Consider the following 23,438-nt stretch of genomic DNA (forward strand, 5'->3'; position numbering starts at 1 on the left):
AAACTTTGTATATATATATATATATATATATATATATATATATATATATATATATATATATATATAGAGAGAGAGAGAGAGAGATAGATTGTTAGATAGATAGATATGTACATACATATATATTTTTTACTTGTTTTACTCATTACCATGCGGGCATTCTGAGACGCTGTCTTGCTTTTTTAGTCGAATGAAACGAGCCCAGAACTTCTGTTTTTGTTAGTCCCGATACTTATTGTATCGATCATTTTGCCGAACCGCTAAGGCTGTGGTCAGCTTGTGGGTATAGTAGAAAGCATGGGAAGTGATTGGGAAGTAATCTTCCTATTACACAAATTTCTTCCCAAACAATTGTTGCGAATTTAAACACTGACTGTTATTTGTTAATTCAATGTCGCACCAAGGAATTGGATCATTGGAAAGTAACTGGAATTGAGAACCAACTAACAACAGTATCCTGTCGTACATTTGATGTCTATGATGATGGATTATTTGCACTGTTTGCTCTGTGTGATTCTATCTAGCCAATTGGTGGCGTCTTACACGTTGCTGTAACCTCGATTCTTAAATGAATCCTTGGAACAAAATTAGCATACATATACGAATGTATGCGTATGTATGTGTGTATGTGTGTGTATTTACAGTGAGAAAGAAAGAGGAAGGTACTGAAAATGCAAAGCATAAAAATAGTGACTATTTTAAAAAAATGCTATACAGGGGAACTAACTCTTAGAATTCTAATGCAAAACTTTTCATTAGAAAACAAATTACGTGAACGATACACACACACAGATACACAGATGTGTATATAGAAGGTAGTATATATGTGTATATTACATTTCAATGAGAGTGTGTATGTGCGTGAATATGGTGCTGTTGGTTGGAGTTTAGAGGGCAAATTATTTACGCACAAACACAGAAATGCCAATTTATAGACAAGCATTATGTTTTCCTTTCTTTCGTAAGACAAAAAGAATTCAAAGTGATTTCCCTTATACTGCATAAATTCTTTTCATACGTAACAGCAAGATTTTTCCTTCTTTCAATTGGTATATTTTATTTCCTAGTTGTTTGTGTGTATGTGTGTGTGTGTGTGTGCGTGTGTGTGTGTGTGTGTGTGTGTTATTGACTTATTCAGTTTTATGCAGTGGATATGTCAGAGTTTAAATAAAGGAACAATTTTATAAAGGAACAATTAGTGGGGGATAATTCTATATGATATAAGTGTAGTAGCGTTTGGATATTTGTGAGATGTTACAGCAGATGTAATACGTATAATGCATACATATACACAGGCATAGATATTTTTGTATATATATATGGATACAGAGAGAGAGAGAGAGAGAGAGAGAGAGAGAGAGAGAGAGAGAGAGAGAGAGAGAGAGAGAGAGAGAGAAAGAGAGAGAGAAAGCTCATAAAACTCTCGAATGTTACCCAGATTACAAAATGGTTCGCAGTAAGATATCAGGTTGGTGCAAAAGTAATGTCCGATTTAAAAATCTAGGGTAAAAATGAATAAACCATGTATTCATTAACATACTCTCCATTGCTTTCAATGACCTCATTCCATCTTTCAACAACCTTATAAATGCCTCGCTTGTAAAATTCTGTAGGTTTAGAACCAAAATACGCATCCAACTCATTTTCAATCTCTTCTCTTGTTGTTAACCTAATGGTTCTGTAGTCCTCGGAACAAATGGTGGTCAGAAGGAGCAAGGTCAGGAGAATATGGAGGATGAGGCAGTATTTCCCAACCAAGTTCTTCCAAGTGAGTTTTGGTAAGTCGAGCTGTGTGAGGACGAGCATTATCATGATGGAAGATGACACCCTTTATGTCAACCAAGGATGCTTGTTTTTTGCTCAGAACCGTTTTCAAACGACGAAGTTGCTCACAGTAAAGATTAGCATTAATTGTTTGGTTGTTGTCCAATAGTTCATAATGGATTACTCCTTTAATATCCCACCATACACTCAACATGATCTTCTTTGGATGAAGTCCTGCTCTCGGTTGTTGAACTGGCCATCCTCCTCGACTGATCCAAAAACGGCAGCGTTTAACATTATGGTAAAGAATCCACTTCTCATCATCTGTAACAAAAATGCAGCTTGAAAGTGTCGCGAAAACAATGATTGACAACAAGCAGCACGCTGTTGTCGATTCTCTGGAGACAGCTCGTGAGGGACACATTTTCCAGCCACTGAAACCTTTCCAATGTGTTTTAGCTGGCGTACCACGGTTGTATGGACCACGATTAATTGTTCTTCATGTTCTCCAGTGGTAATGGTAGGGTTCTCTGAAACAAGAGCTTCCAACATTTCGGAATCAAGTGTTTTTGGACGACTCTCTTTTGGCTCTTCTTTCAAAGTGAAATCACCACTTCGGAAATGGAAAAACCACCTCCTGCGACTTCTTTTATTCACTACATCATCCCCATAAGTACTCTGAATAGATCTTGCAGCCACACTTGCATTAACTCGTAGGCTAAAATATTTCTTACGTGATCTTTAGATGGGACAAAACATGGTGGTAAAATTTTCTGGTAATTATGGCCAGAAGCTAGATAATCTGATAAAAATTAGTACAAATTAGACACAGATATATCTTAAAACTATGAGAAAAGGTTTAAAAATTGATAAATTCGCTCTGAAACATTTTTTCTAGAAATCGGACTTTTGCCCCAACCGTTAAACCATATACAAGAGGCCACAGAGATCCAGTACGCCTTTAAGAAAAGATGACCTGAACACTTTAAATAAGTATTAAGTCAAGAATCTACTACCGGTCCTGAAGTAATTAATGATGTCCTTCAGTGACCTAAAATTGAGAAACTTGCAGAAGATCCCTCCTTTGAAGAGATAAGTATTGCTATTAAAAAACTTTCCAGTGGTAGATCTGGACGAGACGATATTCCTATAGAGGTGTACAAGCATGGTGGTAGATAACTAGTAAGAAAGCTGCGCAAATTGATCTGTTTGATCTGGGAAGATGGATCTGTTCCGCCAACAGTTCAAATATGCATCTATAACGCATTTGAACAAATTCAAAGGGAAGAAGAGTGCATGTGATAATCACAGTGGGATAAGTTCGTTGTGTATAGCTGGAAAACTTCTTGCGAGAGTGATCCTCACCGCATCAACAAAAATGTAGTAAACAGCATATATCCAGAATCCCAATGAGGATTTCGCGCTGGGAGAGGCACAGCTGGTATGATTTTTACCCATCAGCAAATTCAAGGGAAAACATGTGAGCAAAATACTGACTTGTACATAGTCTTTGTCGACTTGACCAAGGCCTTTGATACAATGAATCAAGGGGTACTATGGAAACATTTGTCAAAAGTTGGTCTTCCTGATAAGATGATAAGGGTAATAGTATCTTTGCACTAAAGAATGATGGCAACAGTAATATCTAGCATTCAATGTTCAGAGGCATTTTCTGTTGCCACTGGGCTGTGCTTTATCCCCTGCACATTTTACCATATCCTTTTCGGTGTTGGCCCAAAATGCTTTTAGGGGTTAACATGAAGGTGTAAAATTTCAGTTTCGCATAGAAGGGGGTCTACTAAAACAAAAAGAACAAAGTTTCAGATCAAAGAAAAGACCAAAGAAGAGATTTTACCTGATTTTTTTTATTTCCTGATGCGAGCAGAATCGATTTCTCATACATTTGAGGGAATTCAGGTAACTGTCGACAGGTTTACTGCGGCAACTCGTACATTTGGAATGACTATCAGCATCAAAAAGACTGAAGTTTTATTCCAACCAAAGCCTGAGACAGAACATACTCAAGATTCAAATGTGATGATTGACAATAAGCCACTCACATAGGTCAAGTCATTTAAATGTCCTGGAAGTACAGTAGACTTTAACATTGCTCTTAACGAAATCAGCATTAGATTATCTAAGGCTACAGTTGTTCTTGGAAAACTTTCCCATCGTTTGTGGGATGAACACGGTTTCTTTCGGAAAACTAAAATAAGTGTATACACATCTTGTATATTCAGCACATTTTTGTATGGGGAAGAAGCATAGGCTTCCTACTACAAATATATAGAGAAACTTAAAACCTTTTACATGTGCTCTCTGCGCAATATCTGCAACATAAAATGCCAAGATGTCAAATGTCAAAATCTTAAAAAATACGATATTTCCAGTATCAAAAGCATGCAGTTAAGAATTCACTGCAGACGGGTAGGACACATTCGAAAGATGATCGCATTCCGAAAATTCTTTTGTATAGCCTACAAATAGAGGGGTGCCACAGTGAAGGAAAACCCATAAGTTGAAACAGTCGCTAAAATCCCTACAGCTTAATTCAACATCTTAGGAGTGGGGTAAAATGTATCATGATGCATTAAATCAATTTGAGCTGAAGAAACAGAACAATAAAAGAATTATACCCTGCCATCAACAGACACATTTATCCACTCCCAGGCAAAATCAAAACCATCAATTTCCTCATTCTAGCTTCATAGCAAAATTGCTTTCACGTATTCATTGCTGATAGAAGCAACTTTTTTATTTTAAAACTTTCTCGTTTTTTTTTTTTTTTTGGTTTCCTGTTTAATTTTCTAAAGACAAGATCAGATCATTCTTGTTCGAAATAGCTTTCTTATTTGTATTGATTACCTTCGCCTGAAAGTCAATACAAAAGATTACAACCAGAATAATAAGGAATATTTTACTTGTGTCAGGTCACTTAATATCGCGACTGGTAACCCAGTACAACTGACAAACCCATTAAACCTACTTGGTGAAGATTGTTTTATTATTTTTTTTCATATTCGATAGGATGAAAAAAAATAAGCTTATCAAAGGGTGGATGAACCCAGGAGAGTTACCGACGATCCAATATGTTAGATAGATAGAGGGGGAGGGAAGGGGAGGGAGAGGGAAAGGGAGTGGGAGGGGATTGATAGACAGAATTTATTAGAGTCTAGGTGCATGAATATATAGAGCGCTAGGACTGGCTAGGTACTATAACATTGAATTCACGGTGAGGTAAAAGCAACCATCAGGTTTCATGTGTTGGTAGTGTCCTGCAGGTTTATATATATATATATATATATATATATATATATATATATATATATATATATATATATATATATATATATATATATTTTACTAGTTCATTTGGTCTTCGTCTTCGCTAATCGTGCCATGCGGACATTTATTGTGGTTTTAGAGTCAGGATTTGACTGCTATTTTTTCAGCGTGGTGGTATCTCTTGATAGCCTGTATTATAATTTTAAATAATTTTATATATATATATATATATATATATATATATGGGAACCAAATCCAATAAAAACCGCAGATCCGACCTCAGAGTTAGTTCCATTTGTATTCTTCTTCATATATATATATATATATATATATATATATATATATATATATATATTGTTACTAACGCCCGCACGCGAAGCACCTCCTTAACACCGAAGAGGGGACTCGCGCACGCGCGAACGTTCAACACTCAGTGAGCTAGCAAATTCGTCTGTCGGTCACCTGACCGCGATAATAAAGCCCCGGCTGGAGCACGTAACGAAGAACAACACAGGCAAATAGGACGGGGTGGAAGAAACAACACGAAGACCATGCGTTGGGTAACCTTTTCTTTTTACATACATAACATCACAGAATACATTTAAAACATTAGAATAGAGCATTACATAATAACAATTCCAATACATGGCATGACAGTTCAATAACGTTGACAAAGTTTCAAAACAATTACAAGCTTTTCAATCATTTTTACATCCCAAAGTTCGTGTCTCATTTGACAACAAAGTTCTTCTGCTTCTTTCTTTTGTATTTCTTTTCTTTTCCTTTCTTTTAGAAGCATTTAACAACACAGTTAACAACTCGGAGTTCTTTTTCTCTAAAATAATATAAAAGCATTTACCACAACGAAGTTTGTTTCCTTCAGGTCTGCTACTTCCACTGACCAAGGCAGTCTGCCACTACAATTCCGTCTCTCTGTCCCTCTCTCTCTCTCTGGGACTCTATGCGTTTCTGCTGACCATATCTTTATCTCTGTCAGACTTATAATTCTTCATCTTCATCTCTGTACAACTGCTTCATCTCTCTGTCCCTCTCTCTCTCTCTGGGACTCTATGCGTTTCTGCTGACCATAGCTTTCTGTCTGTCAGACTTATTCTTCATCTTCATCTCACTCGACTGGCCCCATCTCAACGGGCAAACTGCTTTCTCCCAACCGCACCGGCTGGCTGCTACAACCCAACTGCTTCGGACGACTGCTACCACTCGACACAACCGATCCTGCTGGCTCCCAGAGCTCGACTGCACCTGCTGGCTACCAGAACTCCACTGGCCAAAATTCTCTGCTCACTGCTTCGGCCGACTGCTTCCCGCCAATTCCTGTCCTGCTGAACTTTCGGTGACCGGAAAGGGGGCAGCTACGCTAAAAATAGCTGTGGTTGCCGACGAGACAAAGGAAATACCATTGTCCCCAACTGACCAGAGTACGGGTTCAAAACCCAGCCCGGGAAATAGGGATATAATGCTAATTGTATTTTCGGTCGTCGCATCAATATCTATATATATATATATATATATATATATATATATATATATATATATATAAACCTATTGTGTAGGTATTGGGGCGGACACTTACCCAACAGGTTGTTTTCCTCCACCTCTCCAGAATATAAACTCCCAGATGTATTGTACCCCAGTACACGCACATATAAAAGCTCCACGAACTTAACCAATGCATAAAAGAAAGAAAACACTAATGAACACAGATGTGTATGCGCACACCCCCTGCAAAGGTTATACATAGAGTAACACTACACATATTCCATTTCCACAACAACACCAACCTCAAAGACACACTCGTTTTCCACAAACTTTTCCAGAAAACTCTTATGGACTTGCAACATAACAACCCCAGTGGCGAGGTTTTGGTATCAAGGGACATAACTCAATCACCCACTTGTTTCATTTCACTCTCTTCACAGCAACCGCAAACCAGATGTGTCTATTCACCTCTAGCAATAGAAAGTAGTCGCCATATTTCATCCCACATCAGCTACCTTTGTTGAGCGCAGGGTTACATAGTTGGATTGTTACATAACACTCTGTTGAATCCCTGGCGCGAAACCCACGGAAAGATCGGCCGTTATGGATATATAATACTGCACACTTCGGATAATACATACATACATACATACATACTTACATACATGCATATCTCACAATGGTACCTGTAACAAAACACGTGTCACTAAAGAATAGTACAGCCGAATAAAGAAAATTTGGACCTCAGAATTGTCTGCATTCAATAAAACAGTCGCCCACAATGTGTTTACAGCGCCAGGCCCCATACCAACATTTGGTCTGCTTGATTGGACGCTTGACGAAATCCGAGCCATTGGTGTGAAAACCCCAAAAATACTAAGAGGCACACACAATCTCCACATAAACAATGACGTAGACCGCCTCTACCGAAAACAAAAATAAGGCGGCAGAAGCTTAACATCGATCCAAAATGCATTTCAATGTTGTATTATATCTCTTCGACAACATCATTTAACCACCAAGCGACGAAGTCCACCCTTTGACCAAGTTTGCATACATGAAGCTGATAAAATCATAAGGCTTGGCAAGCATCCTCTTGAACAAAATTCTTTGTCTGATAACATAGAATACATGCCCAAAGAAGTCGCACGACTCTTCCGCAATGTATCATCAGATGAAAAGATGAGCCTATATGAGCAGAAGACTATGCATTGAGATGTTAGTAGAAAGGTCCGAGATGATAATAACAATGATCAGGAAAGCTATCATAGACCAATAGCCAGATTACTACATCCCACTTTGAAGGGTATGCGTTTACAATCCAGGAACAGGAGATATCAACCAAGTGTCCGATTCACAAAAGGGACAGAGATGCAGGAAAAGCAGTAAAATGTGACAACCGATACAGACTTAGTGAAGTTAAGAGCGAATATATCACCCATATCATAAGCAGTTGGCCGAAAATGTCATCACGGTATTATCAACCGATGAAACATGATGCTGTAGCTAGGACACAATGAAATCTGTCGAAAGGATAAGCCCGAGGACAAAGAAATAAGAACCTACCGTATGTTAGAAGCCAAAGACACACATAATAAAAATGAGTACTGGTGGAAAGTCCCAGTGAAGACTTCAATAAAATGTAAACACAACAGATCTGGTATGATTTGGGATAGAGAAGCTGTGTACAGTTGTGGAAATTAGTTGCCCAGCGGATGTTAACATAAAGCGGAAGATCAGTGAAAAATAGAATACCTACGCTGAGCTATTGAGAAATCTGCAGTTACTCTATCCAGATTACAAGTTCAGGTTAATACCTGTAATTATTGGGGTCTTGAGATATGTAACATACTGCCTAAATACCTGTCTTGTGAAATTAGGCTTGGCAAAACCAGAAAGGAGAAAGCTGATTCGAAAACTACAGATCCAAGTTATCACTGGAACTGTAAAAACCTGTAAACCTTTCCAGAAGTTTATCATTTAAGTATATATGAGCATGTCTAGGTATGCAAGTATATGCATACGGTTACATACATAAAGCAAAACATACAAATCTGCAGATATACATACATACATACATACATACATACATATCATTACTATTATGCAAAAGTGTCGTAAGTTCAAAAGGTTGCTTTTTCAGAAAATGAAAAAATAGTTTCACCATTCCAGAGCAAAACTGTTGTACTACACTGACAATTTTTGTTACCTTGGCATCTGAAGCAGCTGGAGATACGATAGCAAAAATGAATATTGAAAAAATAAAAGCAAATTTTGACATACGACAGTTTAACATAATAGCAACGATATATATATATATATATATATATATATATATATATATGCATATGTATGCAGAGAGAGAGAGAGAGAGAGAGAGAGAGAGAGAGAGAGAGAGAGAGAGAGAGAGAGAGAGAGAGAGAGAGAGAGAGAGAGAGAGAGAGAAAGATGTGTAAGATATATTAGAATACTGGATTTTCGGCGGAGAGCGAGGACCAAACCCGACCATCAAAGGTTAAATTTCAATGGGCAGAAAGATCATACACAACAACGTCAGTATGGTACGTGTACCTCATTTACAACCCTCTACTTCTGCTTGTACATTGGTAATTCTTTTGTCAAAATATCAACCAAGTAGTCATAGCTGATACAAATTTGTTCGCTTTAACTGAAAACTGAAAGACATCAAGAAAAAAGACCAAGCAGTTTAGTAATCGAATGCAATGTAGTCTTGACTAGTGCTAAATAATTGAAACTACTTAAGTGATAAGTTAGTATTTCACGTTCTGTGATGTGTGAGAGGTTTTTAAGCGAAGGAACATTCATACACATTCAGTCATTAAATATCTTTTAAAGGTGAGAAATTTTGTGTTCAGTAAAAACTTGAGTTTCTGTAAACGATTTCACAAATGTTTGAGGCTCATGACTCGTCACAAGTGTTAAGAAGTTTGAATTGAGAAGATATTATCACCTTTTCAGTTCATTTAGTTTGACGAATGCATCATATTATGTTACAATTCATTACCGTAAAACGGTATGAGCATAGCCCCATGCACTAGTGTTTAACTATAGAAGTTAGCTAAATTAACACTACACTAAAATTTACCGGTAATTAAACCAGAGAAAAATTAACATTCATGTTTTAAAGATTTGAGAACATGAATTAGGAAGTGGCTCTATTGGACGTTTTCAAGAAGTAATGAAAATAAAAGCTAATTTATTGTGTCTGGAGTAAGCCAACATCTTAAGGTGCTTTTAGAAATTGAAAAGTAAACTAAAAAGTACCCTAATGTAATAGCCTTTTAAGTTGTATAACACACACCAAAGTAGTACCCATTTATGTATGTTTATAAATGGTGCAATGATAAATCATTTAATAAACATTTAGTGTTGATAGGACAGGGTTTATGAGTTTTCGTAATTAATGCAATCTGATGGTTAATAAGCTTGACCGTTGATGAAAATCAAAACTGTAATCATTGAAAACTTGTTAAAGTTGAATGAAGCAGAAAAAAAAAAAACGAATCGCATTGTATTGGTATAAGGTAATAGTTATAATATTTGCAACAAAGGAAAATTTTCAAACAGAGTTCTATTTAAAAATTAAGAACTTATGAAACCTAAAAGGAACAAATCATAGAAAGAATAAGATTAAAATAAAGACGAATGAGTATCACAATTTGTTACAAGTGAGGTGATATTGAAAGAAAGTTTGTGTATGAAAACAATGAACAAAAGAACAATGGGAAAGAAGAAATCCTTTCCACACCAAACGCTACATTAGCAACCATTTGTGCTCGCAGAAACAGAGTCACTGCCGCTACACTGGTAATAAACAATGACAACAACAAGAACTGTTACAACAGCTGCAGCAGTTACTAAGGAATGGAAAGTGATCGGGGTAAAAATTGCAAATATTTCGCAGTAGATAGACTTTTGATGGGTGAGAAAACGTGTTATGTTAGAAAGGCCTAACACACTGTTAGATATAAAAACAAATTTTAAAAAGAATACTGGGTTGGAATAGTGTCAGAAATCTTGATCCAAGTGAACTCCGAGAGACTGGACAGGATTACTAACCCAACAGAGATTCAAATTCCATCATCATCATTATATAAGGCTGCATTTCTTTCGACTTAACGTTCTGAGTTCAAATATTGCCGAGATCAAATCTACCTTACATCCTTTTGGGGTCGTTAACAAAAGTGTCTGTTGGCAACTGGAATCGATGTAATTGACTATCCCGTCCCACTTACCCCAACCACCAAAATTCAGGCCTTGCGCTTATAGCCTCAAGGATTATTATTATTATTATTATTATTATTATTATTATTATTATTATTATTATTATTATTAGGCGACCTGGCAGAATTGTTAGCACTTCGACCAAAATGCTTAGTGACGTTTCTTCCGGCTCTTTATGTTCAAATGCTGCCGAAATCGACTTTGCCTTTCGTCTTTTTGGGATCGATGAAGTAAAAATAAAATACTTGATGTAATCGACTTCCCTTCCCCTCAAACTTACTGTCCTTGTCCCAAAATTAGAAGCCTACTATTATCATAATTCATTTGCATAATTTGTTGTCTTATCTGGGTCGATGTGTGATAATGAAAGGCTGGTTGAAACCGGACCATGATGTGAATACACATATCTTGAATCCGTATATCTAAATTGATTCACACACGCACACAAGTTATTTCACAAACTGTCAATTATTTTTAACAAAATCTTTTATTAGTTTCAGTTTTCTTTACAATATTGAGTCACTATATTAGCGAAAACAGAAAGAAAGAAGAAAACAAATTTCATTTGTACACAGGCGGAGGTATTGCTGAGTAATTAAGAAGTTCGCTTGCAACTGTGATTTCGGGTACAGTTCCACCGTGCGGTATCTTGGACAAGTGTTTACTAATATGGCTCTGGACCAACCAATGCGTTGTGAGTGTATTTGGTGAATAAAGACACGTGGCATACTGGTTAGGATGTTACAGTCACGCTCACAATTTCATATTTTCGATTTCCAGACCGGCAGTGACTTCTGATCGTGAGCAAGTTCACTCAGCTGTACAGCGGTAAATTGGTAACCTTGCGATGGACTGGTGCTCCATCCTGGCGAAATGTTGGCTTGCCGAGCTAACAGTTGAAAGTTAAAACAAATTATATCAAGATAAACAGCTCATGACCTTACAGGTGGGGCCCAGTTAAAAGTTTCTTCAGATCGAGTAACCCATCCTGCTCAAACGGTCCTTGAATAAGGGTTATTTAAGGATGTTGAACGAAACACGCATGTTTCGAGAGATGAATTATTCAAACCCCAAAGAGTTCCTCTCAACACATGGCTATGATGCTTCCCCACTACTTCTGCTCATGATCAGAGATGCACGTATCGTCAGCCACCAAGGGACATGCTCAACTGGTTAAGGTCAAACAAATGACGAGCAAATCTGTGGTATTGAGCAGAATATTTGCTGTAGCCCATCTTTTATACCAAGAAAAATATGTAAATGAATACACTTCCAATCAGTTAAGATCAGAAGCCATGAGAGCCAGTGCCTGGTACTACATCAGAGCATTCATTATTATTATTATTATTATTATTATTGCCTTTGCTCAGCTTCTAACGCTGGAGATGTACTACGGTGCCAGCTGTTCACTACTTGTGAACTAAGGTAACACCCCTTATTTTTCGAGCACCATCCGGAGTATTCGAGCGGTTCCAAGCAGTGCTATTTTCTGCAAGTGCTCTATTCTTATTGCAGCCCCTATTTTGTTCCATATACTCTTATTGCAGCCCGTATTATTATTATTATTATTATTATTATTATTATTATTATTATTATTATTATTATTATTATTCCTTCGTTACACAGTGTAGGTAAAAATGCGCCGGAGTCTTTAGTCATCTGCCAAGTCACAACAAGGACCTCAGATAGATAATACTTTCCTTAAGATGTGCGCTGTGCCCAATAAGGCTGCTTTTCGTAAGACATCAATCTTGCATGGGATTTCCAGTTGCCTTAAGAAGTCTTGAAGGTTCAATGGGATTGAACCCAACGCTCCGATCACCACTGGTATCACTTTTATATTACCCTTTCGCATTCCATACAGTCTTGCCATTTCCACTTTCAATTTGGAGTACTTAGCGATTCTTTCAACCTCTTTACTCACAACATTCATGTCATTTGGTATGGCTAAATCAATGATCTGACAGTATATGACTCTCTTATTCAATATGACAATATCTGGTCGACGGTATTCGATTACACGACGCGTCGGAAACTCATAGTTCCAGAGTATCGTTACTTTTCCATCCTCCTTCATAACTTTACTTGGTGCATGCTCATACCTGTTCTCTTTTATTTCATATTGGTGTTTACAGCATAAGAACCTATGAAGATGCACACACACTTTATCGTTGCGGCGGCGATTGTATTCTTTTTGTGTAAGGCTCTCATATTCACTTACCAAGTGAGTCACATTTTCCTCATTCTTTCTACAGAGTCTGCACTTCTGGGTGTCAGAAGTTTTGTAGATGTCATAATTCACTGAATTGGTAGCGAGAGCCTGGTCTTGTGCAGCATTGATCAGGCTTTCGGTGGTACGCTTCAAATCACCTCACTCAAGCCATGCCCATGATGCTGTATTATCCTTAACGTCTTCTGTATTCCTTTCAAACTGTCCATGCATTCCCATTTCAAGGTCTTCTTTTCTCTTCTCCTCAGGTTTTTGGTTAAACTCTTCCTTGCCCATCATTTCATCTGCATTTACACCAATGTCATTCGCGGCATATTGCAGCAGGTCTTCACACTATTTGTCAAATACTCGGCAAGCATTCTCCTTTCACTCCTTATACAATGGTCTATACTAATTAGTCCTCTACCATCATTCTTTCTTTTTATATGCAATCTGTTTACGTGTGCCTTAGGGTGTAGCACCCCATGCAACGTCATCAACTTTCTCGTCCTTTTATTCAATGTTGATATTTCCTCCTTAGTCCATTTGACGATGGACGCACTATATCCGACCGCCGCAACTGCCCATATATTCATTGCGGTGATCAAATTCTTGGCATTCAGGTTGGATTTCAACACCATCTTCATCCTTTTTTGATACGCCTCGCTGACCTTGACTTTCATTTCTCTGTGTAGAATGTCATCCAGCTCCAAAATCCCTAAATATCTATACCCACTACCGTCGGGTTCACCCATGGTCTCTCCTGATGGTAACAGCAATCCTCTGCAGGATGCTTTCTTCCCTCATTTCATATTAAGGTCTGAACATTTGGTGATCCCAAATTCCATACCGATGTCCCTACCACACTTCTGGACTGTTTTGGTTAAGAAATCTATCTGTTTTTCAGATTTCCCAAACAATGTCAGGTCAACCATAAACAGAAGATAGTTTAATGATGGGACTTTCTTCCCACGTCGGTAACCCATATTAACTTTCCTAAGTGTCATTGTTATGGGTATTAATGCAATTATGAAAAATAACAGAGAAAACGAGTCACCTTGGAAGATTCCCCTTGTAATATTAACTTCTCCAAGGAATACCTTACTTGAGTACAATTTGGTTTTCCACTCTTTCATGCAATGCATCAGAAAATTTGTGATGTTGTCAGCAATACCAAACATCTGCAGGCATTCAGCGATGTAAGAATGAGGCATCATATCATATGCCTTCTTAAAGTTAATCCAAGCCATAAACATATTTGTATGATGTTTTTTACAATGATTCAAAACTGTTTTATCGACAACCAGGTGATCCTTGATACCCTGAGAACCCTTCCTACATCCTTTTCGTTCCCTTGGTAGTATTTCTTCCTGTGCCAGGAAAGTGTATGTCTTTGTCGCATATATTCCAGTGAGTATCTTCCAGATTATGTCTAAGCATGCTATGGGACGGTAGTCTCCCACAATATTCTCCTTTCTTCTATCTTTCATTACAAGTGTTGTCCTCCCAGTCACCGTCCACGCAGAGACTGTACCTTTTTGGAAACACTCATTCAATTGGGCTGCTAGTCTTTCATGCACCTCGTGCTATCTCTTCAGCCAGAACCACGAATCCCATCTGGTCCGGGGAGCTTTCCAGTTAGGCACTTTACCTATTTGTTCTTTCACATCACCCGTGCTTATGACAATATTACTTTGTTTCTATCCAACTTGTAATCCTGTTTTGATAGTTCCTATCCGCATTGCATCCCTTTTATGCACTACATTGCTTCCCCATAATCCGCTCCTCCAGAACTCCTTGGCTTGATTTGCATCAGGAGCAACATTTTCCACATTGTATCCTTCTAACATTCTGAAGAATTGCTTCGGGTTATTTTTGAATAATCTTTTCTCCTCGAACTGCTTATTTCTGTTCACAAATCTTCTGATCTTCTGGCTTTTTGCCATGATCCTCTGTTTTAACTACTTTATTACTGCATCAAACCTGTTCTTCTGTATTTTATATTTCTTCTCTAATTTTTCTCGGTCTGTTTTTTCCCCATTTTCCATTTTCCTCTTAAACATTGCTCAATTGTTCCTAGATCTTACCTTCCCGCATTATGTCCCTTTCAATGCGTCGTTTCCACCATGGTTCTTTTGCTCCACCAATTTTTGTTCTCATAAGTTGTAATTTCTCCTCAGCAAATAGTGCAATAGCTCGGAGAAGATTCCTTGTTTGTGTTATGTCCTCCGTCTGGATGTATGGTATGACAGTATTTATCTTTTGTGTTACTTTATTTATCATACTCCTATCTACCCTTCTCATTCATGGGGATTTTTCCTTCTGGAACATTCATCAAGTCGGTGAGTCGTCTTTGAATTTCAAACAGTTCATTATTTAGTTGGTTCATTTCCCCTGCATGTCCAGCCACCATAGTACCAGGGTTCACTGTATAACGTTCTTGTTCCTCATCCTTAACAGCCCCATCACCATTCCCCTGTTCTTCTTGTCTACTCTTCTCCCTGCTTTCAACTCCTCCCTCTCTGTTTTCAACTCCGACCATCCTTTGTAGCCCATTTGCAAAGTCTCTCAGACTCTCACTAATCCGAGATATTTCTACTCCAGTTAAGTAACCCTTCCTCCTAATCACTCTCACTTAGTTCGTTAGTTTATTATCTAACACTGAACACATGTCCTTTTCCATCCAAATTTTCAAGGTGCGTCGGCCTACTCCACGACTTCTTTCCAGCTTTGCTCTTTCATGACATTCAAAAAGTGTATCGACTCTTCCTTCGTCCACTTATGTCAGTTTTTGCGCACACCGTGTACGTGATCACTGCCCCTGATGCGGGCGGTTTCGGACGTGCCGGGTGGGAAATCCTCACCATAATTGGCTATAGCTTCATTCTCACCGTTAATTCTTTCCTTGTTGTGTTGCATCATGATTTCATGAATCATTCGTGGGGTTCTCACGAGAGTTGTTATTCAGATCTCATCTCTCTTTTTGTCTCTTTATTTGTAGATACACGTGCACATGCATGTACATACACATATATATAAATAACGCGCTTGCATGTGTCGCCTCCATAACCACTGTGATTATCATTACCACCATCATTCTATCTATAACATTTAAAATTATTAATAGTAATATGGGCCCCGGTATATTGCAGCAGATCTTCGTCACTATTTATCAAATACTCGGCAAGCTTTCTCCTTTCACTCCTTATTCAATTATCTATACAAATCAATCCTCTGCCACCATTCTTTCTTTTCATATACAGTCTGTTTACGTTTGCAGTTAACACTTAATACTATCTTTTGTGCAACCTGCATGAATGGTAATCCTGGGGTCATTCTCAACTAATCTTTAGTTCCTTTACTGGTCATTTCAGGTGCTCCCACAATCACTGGTTTTGTAACAGTCTTGAGAGTAGGAGAAAGGGGAAAGCTTGATGAATAGATCAAATTCTACAGGTCTGTAAATACATTCGGCAGAGAGTAAGGAGATCAGCAGTGGGCATTCCTGTGCGATGAGAGAAAAGATGCCTCAGACCCTTGGAGGTCAGCAGAGGTCAAATGTGTTTACTACTACAAGCAATCACTGAGAGCGCTGACCTTGGTCTCGAAAAGAACCATTTCACCTTGTTCTATTTCTAATTACTGATAAAAAAATATTATCATTATTATTATTATTATTATTATTATTATTATTATTATTAGCATTCATTTACATTAGTTGATTTCTTATCTAGACCAATGGGTAACAGTAAAAGTTTTGTTGGGAACAAGACTACAACATGAATACACATTACCTGACTTCACACGTCTTAATTTATTCACACACACACACACACACACACACACACACACACACACTCGCACACACACACACATGCACACACACACACACACACACACGCACACATACACACACACATACATATATATGTGCATTATGTATGCATATATGTAATGTAAGCTGAAAAGCGTTAAATAATTTTCGAAGGAAGATGCCACAAAGTAAGGAATACAATTTTGACGGTCTCTTTACTGATCTTAAAGAATTCGGCAAATTTCAAAGCCTTCAAACTTTTGTCATTCTATTAACATGGCTGGCGATTTCTTTTACAATGCTACACATTGTCTTCCTGGGTAAGCTGTGATTTACAATTCTTGATTTTTAAAGTTTAATTTTTGATGTTGGTGTCAGAAATAGTTGGCTAAAATAGGGTAGTAGTGTGGTTGAAAGAGCAGACGGCTGAGCTGCTCTTGTTTTGCCCCAGTTCGACCTTTTCTAACTATGCTCAATGACTGTCCACATATGGACTTTCCTGTCTTTCCATATATGTGATGAAACTGCACCGACCATGATGCTAGGTTGCATATCCAACAATGTGCAGTCGCTGCAGTTGAAACACGTGTAGGTCACATAAAGACGCTGTAAATAACTGTTAAATAAAATTATGGATGTGAGAATCTCCGTTCTCCTTATCTTTATTAATGTTGTTACTTACTGTACTGAAAATATGCAATCCTGAACAGGACAGTCAGATCTACCCAGCGCGAAAAGTTACCAGAGCCTAACAACTTATTGTTAGCTCGGGTACCACAAAAGAACTGTTGTGGTTAGCCGGCATCTGAAACCAACTTAGGAGGAAACATGGTTACCGCTAGGATAATATATCCTTTAAAACTCATTTTACACACACACCCACCGCGCGCGTGCACACACATGCATATAGATGTTTCTTTATTGGCCACACACGGCTGAACACAGAGGAGACAAAATACAAAGTAGAGCTTTTCCTTTTGGTGAAAAAAAAAAAAAAAGGAAAAAAGTGTGTGGGGGGTAGAATTTCGATCAAAAAGGAAGTCGATCAATAGAGAACGTGTATCACAGAAATGTCATAATGTAAAAGGGAAACAGACTAGGTGTGTCTGTGGAAAGAAAAGCCTATGGAAAAGACTACGGTAACCTTGGGCAATAATGTCATGCAAAAAACACATTACAATAAGTGACTCTCTTTTTTCCTTTCTTTTACTGGTTCATAGGATTATGCTCAAGGTGGCTCCATCATTCACACGTGTCATCCTTACGACATTCACCCATCTTTTTTGAAACATTCACTAGACAAAACTTCCCTCTCTACTCTCACCTTCCACTTCAAGTAATACTTGAAGAAGTTGATGAGAGATTCACCAGAGAGGAAAGTGTTCGTCTCCAGACCTTTTAGACGCGTCCAGCATACACATTCTTTCGCCATATCCACAAGTACGACGAAAATGACTCTTCCTTCCCGTTTCAAGGAAGGAGGCGCGACAATATTCACGATAGACTCGGTTGATAAACTGACTCGTCCCACACACCGTATTTATGGGATTTCTCCATAAATACTGACAATACTACAGCAGCGAGGAGACCAGATATAATTATACAGAGCAAAATAAACAAATGGTGTAAGACAATATACTTTGCAATAGTATATGATAATAGAGTGGATACCAAAGAAATTGAAAAACAAAACTGAGAAACATCAGGGCTTAGCCACAAACATGAAGAAATTGTAGAACACAAGAATAAAAATTGTTCCTGTGATAATTGGTTCAGTCGGCTCGTATTGTTGACCTGCAGAAAAGTGCCACCTGCAGTCTTCAAGGATCCTAAGAAAGATTATTGAAATTTGGGGAAACTTATTATCACTAAATCTCTAGGTAACATCTCTGCTAAATAGCTTCTAATAGCTTTTGTTATTATATTTTTTTCTAAGTTTAGCACAAGGCCAGAAATTTTGATGGAAGTGGGACAAGTAGATTACACCGACCCCGGTAATTGACAGGTACTTCATTTCATCGACCTCGAAAACATGAACCGCAAAGTTGATCTCGGAAGGATTTGAACTCAAAATGTAAAGAGACTGAGAAATACCACAAAGTATGTTTTATCCCCGGCGCACTAATGATTCTGCCTGTTCGCTGTTCTAATACTTTCTGATCTAGATACAAGGCCGGCAGCTATGTAAGCAGGAAGTTAGTTGATTACATCGACCCCAGTACATTCGAAAGAATGAAAGACAAAGTTAACTTCAACGATATGTGAAGTCAGAATGTAACGTGCCGCAACGGAATAAAGCAAAGCGTTTTGTCCGACGGTCATGATATTCTGCAAGGGTTTGACAAAAGAACATATTCGGGTTCACAACATTACACGCAGTCAAAACATTTTTACTGTTAGGCACAACTCGCTCTTCAAATAACACTTTCAACATCATATCTCGAACAACACAAAACATACACTGAAATTATCACTCAATGAAATAACACAATACACACCCTTATGTAACCGATATCTGATCCTATTACACTCACAGTTCACATTCAACACATCTACTAACCAATAATATTACACATACTCAGCACATACTCTATAATTCTCATTCCAGCAACTTCTCTTCTTTTTTAGCTCTTTTTCGCACATTATAAAATCCACTGCATAGTTTCTCAAATTAATCTTCCCTAACCACAATACAAACTTCTGAAGCGTACTCTTTGTACAAGCATTAACCTCCAAACGTCCAACTGAACGGAAGCTATTTCAATTTTTACATTATAAGAAGACATATGGCGGCTAACTAATAAAAATAATGTTTTAAAAAAAGTGAAATAATTTAAATTTTCTGGTTTGGATACAGTCTACTATTCTGTACGCATCCAAGAATAAAATACTTTGTCATGACTTGTGGTGAAACTGATGAAAACGCAGTAGTTTTAAATTTAAAGATGGGGTTAATAATCTGAGAAAATTATAAGACTAGTTTTCTCGGATATTTTGACATAAAATACAAGGAACTTTGAGTTTATGAAATAGCATTTTCTTTTCAGCTTACACTCCAGATCATCAATGCAAGGATCTCTCAGAGAAACAGCTGTCCATATACAACGTGACGTCATACGATGACATCAGTTATGAGAAGTGTCACATTAACATATTTCGTGGCTTGAAAAATATTACGGATGAACTCTCCTGTATTAATGGACACAACTACTCAGCAAATGAAGATGTCTCTTTTGTGGTAGAGGTAAAAATGTTAATATTTTAGATCTTATTTAACCTACACCTCTCTTCCTCTCTGTTTCACTAACACATCCGCTTTCAGATATATGTTTGAACAGTTAAAATGATATACGATATTGAAAGAGAATTGCTTTTGCTGTCTAGCGACCAGTCAACCCTGAATGAGAATTTCTATGCTTAAATCATTCTCATCATGATCAATCAGACCTTTACTCAAACGTAGATTATCTAGGAATAGAGTTATCCAATAGTTAATATAGTTATATAGGAATATAATTATAGTTATCCCTTCATATTTTTAAAACGGTATAGTGTGATTTGGGGGAGATTAGTCTACTATTTCTAACAGATCATTAGATTATAGAGAGTGTCCATCGTTAGCTTTGTCATACCGAAGGAGTTTCCTATCATTCCTATCATCACCCCATGTGAAAAAGATCCCTAAACTACCTGAATTCGAGGCTGGTCATATTCTCTGCTCCCTACTACTGATACCTTAATTCCTCTTTCGAACTTAATTCTTCTAAGGGAAATATCCTAAGACTAACAGAACTTAATTTTCACGAATAAACAACCCAAGTAAGCAATTATGGCCTTTTGGTTATGAAGTTTCTTTCGTTACCATGGTTACCGGGTCCGATTCAGCAACACAGTAGCCCGGTGAATTGTTTCGGCTTGGCCAATGATTGAGTAGAATTGGGTTTACTGTAACATTAAGGAAATCCATCATCATCATCATCAGCAGCAGCAGCATCTAATTACATATGTGGGTATATATATATATATATATATATATATATATATATATATATATGTGTGTGTGTGTGTGTGTGTGTGTGTGTGTGTGTGTATGTGTGTGTGTGTGTGTGTGTGTGTGTATGCATGTATGTGTGTATGTATGTATGTATGTATGTATGTATGTATGTATGTATGCGCGTATGTATGAATATGTATATATATATATATATAATTATGTGTATTTCTTCTATCTTAATGAATAAAAATTCTTCTGATAGAATAAATGGGTTAATAGAAACCAATGTAGCAAAGAACACAAAATACCTGTGGTTTAGTTCCTGTTTTTAAGGTATATATATAGTTGTCAGAACTCTTCCAGATAGGAGTTTTTAAGTTTTAATATTTCGTTTAGGTAAGGCGGCGACCTGGCAGAATCGTTAGCACACCGGGTTAAATGCTAAGCGGCATTTCATCCGTCTTGGCGTTATGAGTTCAACTTCTGCCACGGTCGACTTTACCTTACATTCTGTCGGAGTCGATAAAATAAGTAATAGTTGAACACTGGAGTCGATGTAATTGATTAGCCTCCTTCCCCGAAACTGCTGGCCTTGTGCCAGAACTTGAAACCAATATTTCGCTTAAGCATTGCAATACTAAGACCGTGAGTAGGCCTCAATATAGAATACTTCAGAGCGAATCGTTAGCCGAACACAGAGCGGTAATAAGAAAATGAGATGACAAAGGAATAAGCGATTATCTTAAGAACTTCATTAGCTTACAGTTGTTTCTGCTATAAGCTATAGTGGACTCATGGCTGAGGGCCTGAGTAACAGAACTTCATCGCACCCTCAAATATGAAGAGATATCTGTATCTGTTGAGTAGTTGTATCCATTTTATATTTCAGGCTGCCATGAAGTTATTCTGTATTCCTGGGGCACTTTACTATGCGGGGCACTTTACTATAAGAGAAACAGCAGTAAACTAATGAAGCTCATAAGATGATTGTTTATTCCTTTGTCATCTTATCTTCTTGTATATAAATATATATATATATATAAATTTATTAATAACGGTAGAAATTGATATTAATCAATTAAAACCAGTGGTCTAGCATATTAAAAAAATCCGAAGATTAAAATTATATTACATACAAAAATAAGAGGAATGACCAGCAAAAGTGGACTCCTATATGCTAGAAATAGATGCCGAATCATCTAACCACGTTGTGTCGCTAAATTTTTACTGAGAACATATTTTTCGTGGTTAGATGATTCGGCATCTATTTCTAGCATATAGGGGTCCACTTTTGCTGGTCATTCCTCTTATTTTTGTATACACACACACACACACACACACACACACACACACACACACACACACACACACATATATATATATTACACAAAAACAGATAACAATGCCGAGGCTGTGAAAAGTTTTCGGGACATTTATAAGGAAAGAGATATAATCTTGCAGCTGTTTCTGGGCTATTATAGATATCAGAGACGATGTGAAAAAGATAAAGGGAAAAGGAGGAGATAAGGAAAATAAGAAAATGAAAGTAGAAATAACATAAAATATTGTAGTTGCAGCTTCATTATTCGAGTGTGTATAGAGTGGTGTATAGAAGTGGTAAAAAAAGTTTCTTGTACACGGTATGTAAGTTCTGATAGTAGTTCGTGTTTAATCATTTCATATATGTATGTATATATATATATATATATATATATATATATATATATATATACCAGCATCCTGATACTCAGCTACGAGTCCGCCACATCATAGCAGAAACAGTTGTAAGCTAATAAAGTTCATTACATAACAATTGTTTTTTTTCCGGTGTCATCTCTTTCTTTCTATTACCACTCTATATTCATATAATATTTGTTAGTCTCGCTATTATTAGAAAATATTAGAAGATTCGAGTCCATAAAACACGATTCCTGCTTTATTTTATTGAACCCTCATTTATCGTTCACAAGAGAATCAATCATATACATTCATATATATATATATATATATATATATATATATATGGTAATTCTATTTATTCTCGATGAAAGGCTTTGATCGACCCGTGGTTATAGTAGAAGACACTTGGACAAGATGCCACGTAATGGGACTGGATCCGAAAACATGTTGTCGGGAAGCAAACGTCTTACCACACAGCCACGCCTGCACCTTTTAGCAACAAATGCCATACCTATAAGTTTCTTCATTTAGAATATTTTTGATACTATCTTTGGTTTATATTGTTCTTATTCTAACCAAGATATCTTTTTTAATTCAGTATGTTTTTCTATTATATGTATTTGGGGCTAAAATCAAAAGCTATTCTGCATTTATCATTTCCTTTGTTTTCCTTACAGTGGAACCTGGTTTGTGATAAAGACGGCTTGGCAGAATTAACACAATCTTTATATACTATAGGCCAAGGAGCTGGTGCTTTGATATTTACGGCTTTTGCAGATAAAATAGGTCGGAAACCAGTTCATGTCAGCTGTACATTTTTTCTCATGCTATGTGCGTCGGGAAGTGCGCTCTCACCAAACATATGGGTCTTCGCAGCGCTTCGAGTTTTAAGTGGTGCCTTTGAACAGGTTATGATATTTATCTACATTATTTGAGGATAAACAAATATC

The 23,438-nt window shown here is 37.3% G+C and overlaps 1 protein-coding gene across 2 annotated transcripts in view; it reads left to right on the plus strand.

Annotated features, from left to right (window-relative positions):
* The first annotated feature begins 16,904 nt into the window (after window positions 1-16,904).
* The window catches only part of LOC106880970 (organic cation transporter-like protein), a 51,012-nt gene continuing 44,478 nt past the window's right edge, over window positions 16,905-23,438 (plus strand). Inside the window, exons 1-3 of one of the 2 annotated variants that reach the window (XM_089359732.1) lie at window positions 16,905-17,134; window positions 19,862-20,058; window positions 23,166-23,396. In XM_089359732.1, the coding sequence (XP_089215858.1) occupies window positions 16,993-17,134; window positions 19,862-20,058; window positions 23,166-23,396 (570 nt within the window). In that variant the 5' untranslated portion in view covers window positions 16,905-16,992. The remainder of the gene's footprint in view (window positions 17,135-19,861; window positions 20,059-23,165; window positions 23,397-23,438) is intronic. The other variant, XM_089359733.1, reaches the window with a different exon arrangement.

This window comes from Octopus bimaculoides, chromosome 11 (genome assembly GCF_046866305.1).
Source record: "Octopus bimaculoides isolate indiv1 chromosome 11, ASM4686630v1, whole genome shotgun sequence".
NCBI lineage: Eukaryota > Metazoa > Mollusca > Cephalopoda > Octopoda > Octopodidae > Octopus > Octopus bimaculoides.